A 12235-nucleotide genomic window follows, 5' to 3' on the forward strand; every position below is an offset into this window, starting at 1 on the left:
TTTCAGCAGCAATGCTCCAAAAAGACAAAGTTCTAGGTTCGAGCCTCAGTCTGGCACACCGTTTTTACATGCCATGAAGCTTCAGAACATATGACTGTTCTTAAATTAACCATCCCAATGATATGGTTTTGTTACATGTAAGATAAAGTGTGCCAAATGTAGTTCTTAGCAGCTGAATGACAAAACTGGGGAAATAACAGATCATAGTCCTTTCTACAGAAGTATTGTCATCTGACCATGTTGGGACTGTTGTTGCCACAGAAGATATGAAATCCAGTTACTTTTGGCATACGCCTCTGTTCATTGTACACGAAAATGGTTGTGGATGGTAGGTTACGTTCGGGGCCTGAAGATGACACCATGTGGTGTCGAAACTGGTAGCATGCTTTAAAAAGAATAAATAACATTAGATCCAAATGCAGCCATTGGTTTTCTCATCATTATTCAAGTACTATGTGTCCAGCTGCAGTCCCATTTGATGGATTACCGGGATTCTTATAAAAGGGTATTTTCTGATTTTGAAGCAAAGCTATTAACTACATGAACTGAGTGCCTCGTAGACTATATGGGCATCCGAAACTGCATAAGCAGGGTGTACCCATTCATCTAACTGTATCCTCCTACACAGCTCCATTTCACAAACTGGCAAGTAAATTGGACACTATGATAAAACACAACATCAAATTCAAATCAAAGCATAGTTTTTCAAACTTTGTGGATCTTGTAAATAAAATAAAACATTCATACATCTCACACAGTACTAAATTAGTATCATTTAATGCCTGCCGTTTATTTTCCAACATACCAGTAAAAGACTGTGTTGATATTCTGACAGAGATGATGTACTGGCCTGATGTTAAGCCTGTGGAAGTGGATGACTTGAGACTGACATACAGAATCGCTTAGCACAAAAACTTCCTAGATCTAACTACTGCCATCTGTACAAAAACACATTGTTTCAAAATCTTTGGAAAAACTACAGTTACAGACATGGCAATACCTTCTTGCTCACAACACCCAGTTACACTCAAACATGCACTTTCTATTCAACAGTGCACTGTCTCTTATCCTTCCCTGTCCAAAGAAGATTTCAAAGCAGAATTAGACACAATAAAATTTATTGCCTCAACCGAAGGCTGTAACCCTGCCCTGATTGACCAAGCTTTGCACAGGAAATAAACACTGATAATTATACCCCTCCTCTATGCACCGTCTGTTGTTACTCCCAATGCCTGCAGGGTGTGGAGTACAATCCCATACCTCACATCTTGTATAGGAAACAAAAATCAAAAAGGATTCCACAGTAAATGTGCCAAGGAAATCAGACACTTTTTTGGTAGTGGTGGGGCCTGAGGATGGCTGCAATGTGCTGCCAAAACTAGTCGTATGATAGAATAAAGACATTCTCAAGATACAGCTGTAATGGTACTTTTTCTTACAAAAATTATACTCCTCCTCTATGTGCCCAATGCTGTTTCTTCCACTTTTGCAAGAAGTGATATACAATCCCATATCTGGGAAGGGGGTCACACAGTCTAGCCAATACACTAAAATTCAGCAAATATAGGACACCACATCAGAGTTTATTTTCAGTAGTGAAGATAAGACCCAATTACTAGCCAAGAGTGGCGTATATACAATTGATTGTGGTAAGTTTTTTATTGGTCAATGAGGCAGAGTAATAGTAATTAGGTTGGTAGATCATGGACAGAGCTGGATATTGCAGAATGATGATTCTACATTTTCTAAGCATGTACTGACTGAGGGCCACAGCTAACAGCCACAGTCCCATGTCCTCCACTTAGCAATGGACAAATACTGAGTATGTCTGAATTCCTGGAAATCAAAAATATCTTGTCCACAGTCCTGATTTAATATCAGATGACCAAACACAGCTCCAATACATCCCCCTCTTCTAAACTTAACTTAATTCTCACAGTTTTCCAATGTTTCCCACGCTGTCTGTTCCTTTTCATCCTTCCATTTCCCTGTATTTTTTATTTATGTTATTATGAATGTCTATGTGCTCCATATATTGTGTTTTTATAACTAATGATTCCAGGTTCTGTATCACTTCCCACGTGCAATACATGTTCAAGCTACTCTTTAATACTCTTGTCAAGTACTAAATTTATTTTATTGTGATTGTCCATACATATTCTGTTGTTACAATTGTCAATTCTATATTTTGCTCTGTTTCTGTATCACCTTCTATATGTAATACCTCTTCGAGCTATCCTTCAGTGTTCTTGTGAAGTACTAATTTTATTGAGTCAACTGAAATATGCAGCACTGGTCACTGGCTTTGATTTGTAAATGTGCTGTGTTATGTGAAATCATGGTCATCCAGCATATTTGAAATGGATGGTTTGAAGAGAACATTTTGCTGTATGTGGTGGCATCTTCTAGAGTAGATTGCTTTCGAGTGCTACCAGTGTGTTGGAGAGGTGGCAAGTTGTTTGCCAAGCACTGTATACTATTTCTCTGCTTCATACTGAAATTGTGATTTTTGAGCTTTGTTAATGACTTACTGAAGTGTGGGTAGTTACTTGGCACAGATTTGGTTTTGGCTTTGGAACTGTTAGTTTAGCATGTTGTTAATGGTCAGAGATCTAATTTTTGCTTAGAATCTGTTATTAGTTATGGATGTAGTGAGGAAATTCACTACTAGATCATCGCACACCACAGTGGGTGAGGTATGGCCACCAATGAAAAAGTTTGTCCAGTGTAATTTTTTTAAATTAGGTATGGTATGTGTGTTTCATTTATGTGCAAGATTGTGTTTTCAGTGTATATACTGGATGTAAATGGAATTTTTATGAATTTGTGAGTTGCATTATTAGTTGCAGTTAATAATGTTAAATTAGGACTGGAGGGTATAGTGGATTTTATTCTAGCAGTCAAGTTAGCTTTAAGAAAATAGTTTGATCTGCAATTTTAGTTTTTTGGTATCGTAGAATTTGTTCTAGACATTTTAGTTAAGTCAGATTTTTTTATAGCGGTCAATGCAGCGAATAATGGGTTTTTCTGTACTGTGCAGTATGCTCTGTGCACACAGGTCAAGCGGAGTCTTCAACACTAGTTTTTGAAATGAGCTATGTTTTCTTGACATCATGGACTATGTTATAGCAATGTAGGTCAAGTGATATTTTTATATTAGTTTTTGAGTTTAATGTTAATGTTTTTCAAATCAGACTTTATATTTTTAACTGTATTATCACTGCACTGTCAAAGATTAAATTTACTTTGTGTTATGTACCTCACTCTTCATGTGTAACATCTTTTTCAATGTTGGTCATGAATATTGTACTATTTCTCACAACAGCAGTCAGTTACAATTTGAAGATGCCCTCTGTAATCTGAGAAGCAATTAACAAAATACATTAATACTGTAGAACACACACAACATTGTACTTTTCATTCACAATTACAATTCTTTTATGTATTACACCAGTACATCATTGGTGTATGACTTTTCTATATATACTGGGTGTTTCTCCTATGAGTTTTTTGGTGTATTTTCTCTGGTGTTTTGTCAGATACTACAATTTCATTTTTGCAACATGCAGCTGGTGTCAGCACAGACAAATTCTACTCATCATGTCTTTCATACAACACTCAAAGTTGACAGAATGTGTGTGTTTGTTCCCCGTTTCAAACAAAATGATTTCTAAATCAGCATTTCACATGCTCATTCAACAGAGCACTACCAGGTTAGACTAGTGCAATAACTGTTCTACTGATGTGTATTAATAGGAACAGTAAAACACAAAGAATAATCAGTACTCCTGCAGAGATTGAGTAGCGCATTTCTACATGGTGGTAGCAGTGAGTGTGGGTCAGGGCTGTGCTTGTCACTGCAGGAGTACTCGTCATTCCGCATTTTACTGTCCTGTTAATTCATACCAGTAAAACGGATATCACACTAGTCTACTTTGAGACTGCTCTGTTGAATGGGCATATAAAATTCCACTTTATGAGTAAATATCATTTTGTTTGCAATGAGGAACAAACTGACACTTTCCATCAATGCTGGGTGGTGCATGAAAGGCACGATGAGCATACTTGTTTGGGCTGACTGCAGCTACATGTTGTAAAAACAAAATTTTGAATATCTGTGAGACACCAGAGGAGATGTGTCAGGTGACTCTTAGGAGAGACACACTGTGTTTGTGAGGATTCCCAATAGACCATGTAACAATTTCATACCCAGTCAAGAAAGAGAGCCATGACATTCAAATTCACAGAGGTGTGAATGTTGATTCAAACCACTACTTAACTTGAATCAAAATCAAATTCAAACCAAAGAAAATCCTTCAGAAAAGAACACACATAATGAAGTTAGACACAAAGAAAGATCATAAAATCCAACATAAAGCAGGAATGGAAAATACAACAACCACACATGGGAAGAATTCTATAGAAAGATCACACAAATACAAAACAACAGACACCATGGAAAAAGAACACTAAATATCCATGGTGGTACTCAGAACGTGAAAATGCACTAGAAAGATGCAAACAAGCCTTCCCGGAATACAACAATAAAAAATCTCCTGAAAGCGTATATCATTTTAATGAGTACAGAAAACAGGCTGCAAAACTCATTAGGCAAACCAAGAGAAAGTATATGAAGGAACAACTGGATGCTATTGAAGAAAACTTCTGCAAACACAATGTGAGAAAATTCTACACAACTTTAGCAAGGGAGGTCTGAGGGTATACATCTCAAAACTCATGCTTCAGAAAACAAGATGGAAACGTCGCATTAACTAATCAAGAGTACTGTCAGGAGCAGGTACATTATTTCTCTGATGTCCTTAACTCTCCTGAACCTGAAACAATATTCCCAATGCAGGACCGCACCTCCACTCACCCAGAATCACTCCCACTAACAGGAAATATGGAAGTGTCCGATCCCGCCCGTCTGCTTTGACCCATGACGTCACAAATATGGTGGAAACGACAATTCCAATATGGCACATATGAAGTCGGTACGTACACATTATGAGGACAAAAATACATCGAAAAACAAACACCCACCCTTTCCACAAAAGCCTAATGACACTAATGGGACAGGCACGGGAAATGGGGTGTTTTTAGGTGGGAGCAAACTAAATATAAACAAATTTAGACACCCACCCCCAATACAAAACCACACAAAATGACGAAAAAAACCAACATCACAAAACTCCTCAAATACCACTAAATACAATATCTGGAATTGGACACTTCCCTTGACCTATATAGCTCAACAGCAGCTCTCGATCCCATAAATTAGGATCAAACACTTCCCTTGGCCTATACAGCTCAAAAACATCTCTCAATACCAATATCAACATACACAGCCACATGTTGAGATCGAACACTTCCCTTGACCGGCGCAGTGTTAATTTTATCAGTCATATCCATTCCTGGACAAAAACAACAACCGATTAATTTTACTAAAATTACCACACGATGTACAGCGAACAACACTAAATTAACCTTCACACAAAATCGTTATCTCACTGAAACGAATTCCACTACAAACACAGCCGACACTCGAATAATTCTGGATAATGAGCAAAAGCAAACTGAGCCCATAACACCACACAAACGAAGATCCTGAACATACCACCAGAGAGCACAACAAACCACAACACGATGACATCTACAAACACGTCACACTCACAAACCAAACTCCGCGCCATCATGACGTCACACACGACAACACCCTTACGTCAGGGGTCAAAGCCGACGCATGGGATTGGATGCTTCTGTCGACCCAACTAACACGCGATGAGATCCACAAACATTACCTAAATGAAGAAACAATAGGATATCTGGTGAAGACAGCATCATTGCAGAACTATTATAAAACTTTGGAAGAAAATCGTTTCAGGTACTTACATAACAATCACAACCATCTGGCAAACAGAAAAACTTCCTGACAACAGGAAATGTGCACTTATCCATCCACTGCCCCAGAAATGGTATAGGGCAATCAAAATTTTCTCAGTGTGCTTACTTGAGAGAACACAAGAACAGTTAGAACACAAAACTGGTGAATACCAGGCAGGTGAATACCAGGTAGGTAAAACTTTAGGTAAATTGTTGCCATCACATGTTGTTTCAACATTTGAGTGCTAGAGACGCTGACAGCATTCCTCCCCAAACTTATTCATTATTTATTTCTACATCTTCTGAGAGGAGGAGGAGGAGGAAAGCTTACACATGCTAATAGGTGAAAGTTATGAATTTCATTTATTTGTTCTCTGGTAGTGCGATAACTGCTTAATGCTGAAAAGTGGAACCAGGAAGCACTCACCTAATTGGATGTGAGAAACAACATAAAAACTATGACAGGGCAAACAAGAATGTTGCATGTCCTTTAATCCAAAAGTATTTACATTCTACAAGCCCTTTAATTCAAAAGTATTTACACTTTGGTTAATACTGTAAAGCAACACTCAAATGGTATGAATCATATTCCTGACCTAAGAACCAAATAATCACCAAATTCTGTCATCATGTGAGTACTATAAAACACTCCCAGAGTAAGGGCAATTGCATAACAGTGGATGGATCATCACAGCCATTATTACTGGTTGCCCTGAGAAGAAAGAAGCTCAACATCAACTTCTCTGCACTGATTATCTGTGTGGTAAAGAGAAAATTGTAATACTTTATATGGTGCCATCCATGTTCTCAGCTTGAAGTGTATGTTGGTAATGTCTGTTGCAAGTAACAATGTTGTAACAGCTGATTCGTGTAACCAATGATGTAACAATTTGTTTTCATTTTGATCATGAGAGGAGAAATATTAACAACTTAACATAACAACCTAAGTCTTTTGATATAACATCGCAGGACTCTGCACACAACACCACAGTGAATAATGTAAACCAAATTATCTGCTTTCAAGCTAATACGGGGCACTGGCTGCACTACAGATTAGTCTGTCACCACAATCAAGATTTCACATCGACAACTGTAGGTTCACGAACTCAGAACCAAGCTGTTGCCTTCTGACATTGACAAAACTGTCACATGCCAACCTAACCTAGACATTGGTTTCTGCTACAGCTCAGTCTTTCACCACAACCTAGACAAAATCATTAATGTGGCGTGCTATGATACCTCTAACACTGGAGAAAGTTAATATAAAATAAAATGCTGATGAAGCTTTTGAGTACACAGAGAAATGTGTATGAAACATGCGACAGCGAAGTTCACAGCTTCTTTGAATACTACTGAGATGTTACAGCAAAAAAGTCAGAGTGGAAAGTGTTTGGACATAAAGTTTAGTTACAAATTTTGCTTCCTACAAATTGTTTATGCCAAAAGTACATTTGTCAGTTATCATATGACAGACTCTGTTATAAAACACATACAAAAATTTTAAAATACACCTTTTGTAGAACTATGAGGCAGCACAGAAATTCTCAATATAAAGCATTTAGTTTACAGTAACAGTCAGGATGAAAAATGGAAAAATAACATTACCTGGCTTTTTTCTCAACAAGACCATGCTTTCTAATTTTGAAAGGTAACTGGCGTGTCCCAAGATTTTCAATCTTTCGTATGACACCACCTTTATCAAATATTGTTTGACTTGCACGTTTCAGTACAACAAATGTTTCTGGCTGAAATGAAGAACAATACATTTAATATCCAAAAGTAGTGCCTCAGAGTGAGAAGCACAGCACAAGAACACAGCAGTCTACCATAACTATCCAAATATTTAATACAAATTATTTGATATTTGTCAGTGACAATAGCTGTGCTGAGAAAAAATAATAATGAAACAAGGGAAAAATTGTGATAACAGAAATCTTACAGAAACCTTGTCTCTTCTTTCTTAAAATTTTTTAATAGGCTGTAACAATTTCTGAAGACTTTCAAATCTTAGAGTGTCAAACAATGGAAACTCCAGGGTGGAATAACAATATACGGAACAGGACAAATTGCTACTCAGTGTAAAGATGATGAGTTGAGTTGTAGACAGGCGCAATGAAAACATCGATACACACACATACACACACACTCACACACACACTTGGCTGAAAGCTGCATGTGTATCAGTCTTTTTTTGGTGTCTGTCTGCAACTCAACAGGTCACCTTTATGGTGAGTAGCAGTCTATCCTATTCCTTGTATAAATCTTTTAGTGTTTTGTCACACAGACAGGACACACAATCAGATCTTTATTTTTTCTTTTTTTCATTAATTCACAAATTCTTCATGAGCACTGATCATTATGCAGTCTGTTATCATTGGATAATGTATTTTCTCAGTCTTGGTGGTCCTTAGTAAATTCCTTTCCACATTTACACTTATGTCTTAATTTGTATTTCCAGCTACTTCTCCTCTGGGTCCATACTGCAAACGTCTCAAAACAATTGCTCTTGATATCTTTACAGTTGTTACATTTTAGCGCCATATTATGATACAAGCTACTTTATCTTGTCTGCTTATTCATTGCTCCACAGAATATTTTATTTTCTAGATTAAAAGGTCTCTGTAATTACAATCAGTGCCTTTATTACTTCTTTGCATGTTTGTTACTGCTTATTCTGCATTACAAACAAATTCTCACACTTTTCTTTTTCCCACCACATTAATCTTTTAAAAACTTGCCTTCAGACAAATTTCTTCTCCAATTTCTACTAAATGTCATTTCAATTTGAGCCAATAATGCCATACTATAAACAAATCTCATACATCTGACTTTCTTTTTCACATTTTTATGGCTCCTTCACCTTCATGAAGACATTTTTTTAAACACTGTTCACCTTCTCTTTCCCAAAATGCTGACTCACCTTCCAATTGAAAGTTTCCGAAAGATTTTGCACTGTGGTTGTTACAAGGCTTGTCTGTAAGGCTCAGCAACAATCTCTGTGATTCGTGCACACACAAAGACAAGTTACACACTTGAGACACAAAGGATTACACTGCAGGCAGAAAATAAAATGAAATCAATATTGATCCTTTTGTCAGCTCATCTTGTGAAATGTATTACAGCAAAATGTGTCACAACACTTCCTCCTTAGTAGTTCTACAGTAATTTTATGATACGCTATTGATGTTAGGGATATTTATCATTTCAGAGTGATCTGGCAATGTCTATGGGCGAGAAATGCAGGTGAGGGCAAAATGAATGTGGTCTGAATGAGATTACTGTCACTCAGAAACATACTGAACTGCTAATTTTAAAATACACCAGAGGATTCAATCATTTACACTTAATGGTTGTCCACATTCTGTATTGTATCTATTGCATTACGACCCATTCATATTTGACATTAATATCAAACTTCTAAACAACATAGGCAAAAGCCAGAATGTTACCGGTGTCTAGTTTTTTGTCTCATCTCTCTTAATCATACCCTGAAAATGTGGCTAGAGCCACAACCAGAGCAATTATAACGATCAGAAAGAATGGCTGTTGTTTGATGCGGTTGTTTATACTTTACAGAGGCTTTTCTACCATGAAAAAGACTGGCTTACACAAATTACATTAAACTACAAATGACACTACTTCCGTGATTTGCAGATTAACACTGTCAATTCAACAGTTTTACGTTTCCTTATCTGAGCAATAAAGTTCTTACCCGACTAAGTGCTTTAATTAATAATGGCATTTCATAAGTCGGCATGTTTAGGACAATGTTGTCTTCGGACGTAAACAAACAAAACTTCCCAAGTACACACCAAAGAAGTTCGCAGTACAAGACGAAACATGCAAAACCTGTTTCGACGGCAAAGATCGTAAACACGTATCGTTGGGTGGTCCAAAGGGGGGCTGAATTCTTTAGCATATGTATGTGACAGCGTGGAAAAGAACTGAAATTATGACGTCACTTATTTAATAAAATGTCATCTCTTTTAGTTCTCCGAAAGTAGGCAGGAAAATGTACGTAAAATACAACAGAGAGTTGAAGTACGAAAATGTAATACTGATTAAAAAAAAATCATAAAATAAAGCTAAAAATCGAGATAATTTAGTGCATTTCAATGGGCTAAAGAGTCTGATATTAATAATATGAAGAAAACCTATTGTGTTATGAAGGACGGGGTGCACTACTGTCATTTTTGCTATTGTCCATTGTTAGTTATTTATATGTTACACATGTGTCAATAGATTTACACAAATATTACATTTATATTCTAAATAAAAGGCAACACACTGACTAGATGTAATGGGAGAGTTGTAATACCACTTACTTTTATAAAAGCTATAAATTTCAGTTATTACTGTGTGTTTTGCTTCTTCCGACCGCAGGGTAAGAACACGTTGTGAAAAAACGTCGATTCATACTTGACGGGACGGAACGAAACAGAATGAGATATAATGGTAAATCGGAACTTTCGTCAATGAATTTCAAACAGTGGCGTTTACATAGGCTATCAACGGAATGGGAAGCGATGGAACAGGATGTCAAGGTCTAGCTTTCTCCAGAGGAAAGTTTTGACGTTGAAAGTAGTGGGAAGAATTATGTCGTCGTCTGCTAACATTGGAAATCAACCTATTTTCAACAGGCTCTCAATGCAGGAGTACTGAATCTTGTGCTTCTGCCTTTGTGGGGTCTTTATTATTTGGCCTTGTTTTCGTGGCACACTGTAAATGTTCCATGAGGACATGGACAATTTTTACATTGAGTGTTCTTCCACAAGAGAGGAAAAATATCTCAAAACGAAAAATGATTTAGGTTTTACAATAACTGAATAGAGCTGAGCCTACACTGTGTATCATTAAGCACAAACAGTAGTGAATATGCAGTATTGTCATTTATTCGGATTCCTTCTAATTTTCCAACCATTTCCCTGTATATATGTTACTACGAAAACCCGTTTTCAGTTAGAACATGTACTTACTAGTTAAAACTAGAGTATACTAAATACCATTGTTGCAACTAGAATTTACTGGTGGTGCAAAATAAATGCCAGTCAAAACTGGTTTTAACTAAACAAAATGTGTTTTGACAAAATTACTCAGATTTGTTTTGACCCAGGTCAAGGTTCATTTAGCTTAAACAAGGCTCAGTCTGATCAACTGAGCAGCATTTCCTGACTCTGGCTGGTTGAGTCGGTCACATGATACCCACCTGTGCACACATACTCAGTTAGTATTCAGCTAAGCACATATAGATTAACTCGTATGCATTTCTCATGACAGATCTAAATCAAGAAATGCACTGGAAAGAAGAATTTTAAAAAAGAACAATACAAATTGGTTAACATAAAAAAGAAAACCATTACAATGTGACGACATTAAAAACTTATGGTTAATTTGTAGATGAAACTGAAGAAGCACAATCAGTTAAACATACCTCACAGAAACAGTAGAGAGTATTAAATGGATTCAAGGTTATTAATATTAGTGTGACCTTTTTAATTAATACTGTCAACATATCCATGGAGTTCTTTGAAAATATTCGTTTAGTGCATGATTATACCATACTAAACAACCCAAATGTTTTTTTAATCCCAGTCAAAACTTTATTGCTTTTTCTTGAATTATTTCCTCCAAACAAACTTCTCTGGCTAAAATTAGTCTAATCTTCAGAGTTAAAACTAATTTTATCAAAAATTCAAATATGTATAACAGTAAATTCTAATTATAACTAGGAAATTCTAATTGTAATGAAGCATTAAGTACAAAATAGTTTTAATTAGAGAAAATGTAGTCTAACTAAAAACTGGTTTTGACTACAACATACGTTTTATAAAGTCGGTGACAGGTTGCAGCTCTTACATTATCTCTTTGTAGCTTTAAATCTTGAGCTGCTTTATTTATCATAAGATTAATTTTATATGATAGCTTTCCACAAACCACACAAAGGTGTATTATCATACGATTTTTCTGCATCTATAAATACTAAGTAAAGAGGCTGATTTCGAATGTTTTCTTCAGGTATTTATTAAAAACAAAATACATGGTCTATAGTTAATCTTCCTGCTCTGAAGCCAACATGTTATTCTGAGCCAACTCCCCATTCATTGGAGAACAAAAATGTTAAAAGACCTAAAGGAATACAGCTTATCTTTTTCACTTCAAATTGCTTTTGACATATTGAAGATATCTGTAATCTGTTTTCATTTAGGTGAACAGTGGGACTAGGGACCCATGGAACAAACAGATTTGCATTCTCACAACTCCATTAATGGTTCAAATGGCTCTGAGCACTATTGGGCTTAACATATGTGGTCATCAGTTCCCTGGAACTTAGAACCTAAGGACATCACACACA

At 36.4% G+C, this 12235-nt stretch overlaps 1 protein-coding gene across 2 annotated transcripts in view; it reads right to left on the reverse strand.

The window, feature by feature from the left end:
* The window catches only part of LOC126249793 (probable 28S ribosomal protein S6, mitochondrial), a 62241-nt gene extending 52544 nt beyond the window's left edge, over positions 1–9697 (reverse strand). For both annotated transcript variants that reach the window (XR_007545664.1, XM_049951480.1), the window contains exons 1-2: positions 9596–9697; positions 7489–7628 (exon numbers count right to left, since the gene is read on the reverse strand). Coding sequence is in view for 1 of the 2 variants with exons in the window: in XM_049951480.1 (XP_049807437.1) it covers positions 7489–7628; positions 9596–9640 (185 nt within the window). In the remaining variant the exon portion in view is untranslated. The remainder of the gene's footprint in view (positions 1–7488; positions 7629–9595) is intronic.
* Between the last annotated feature and the right edge of the window lie 2538 nt (positions 9698–12235).

The sequence above is a fragment of the Schistocerca nitens genome, chromosome 3 (assembly GCF_023898315.1).
Source record: "Schistocerca nitens isolate TAMUIC-IGC-003100 chromosome 3, iqSchNite1.1, whole genome shotgun sequence".
Classification (NCBI taxonomy): domain Eukaryota; kingdom Metazoa; phylum Arthropoda; class Insecta; order Orthoptera; family Acrididae; genus Schistocerca; species Schistocerca nitens.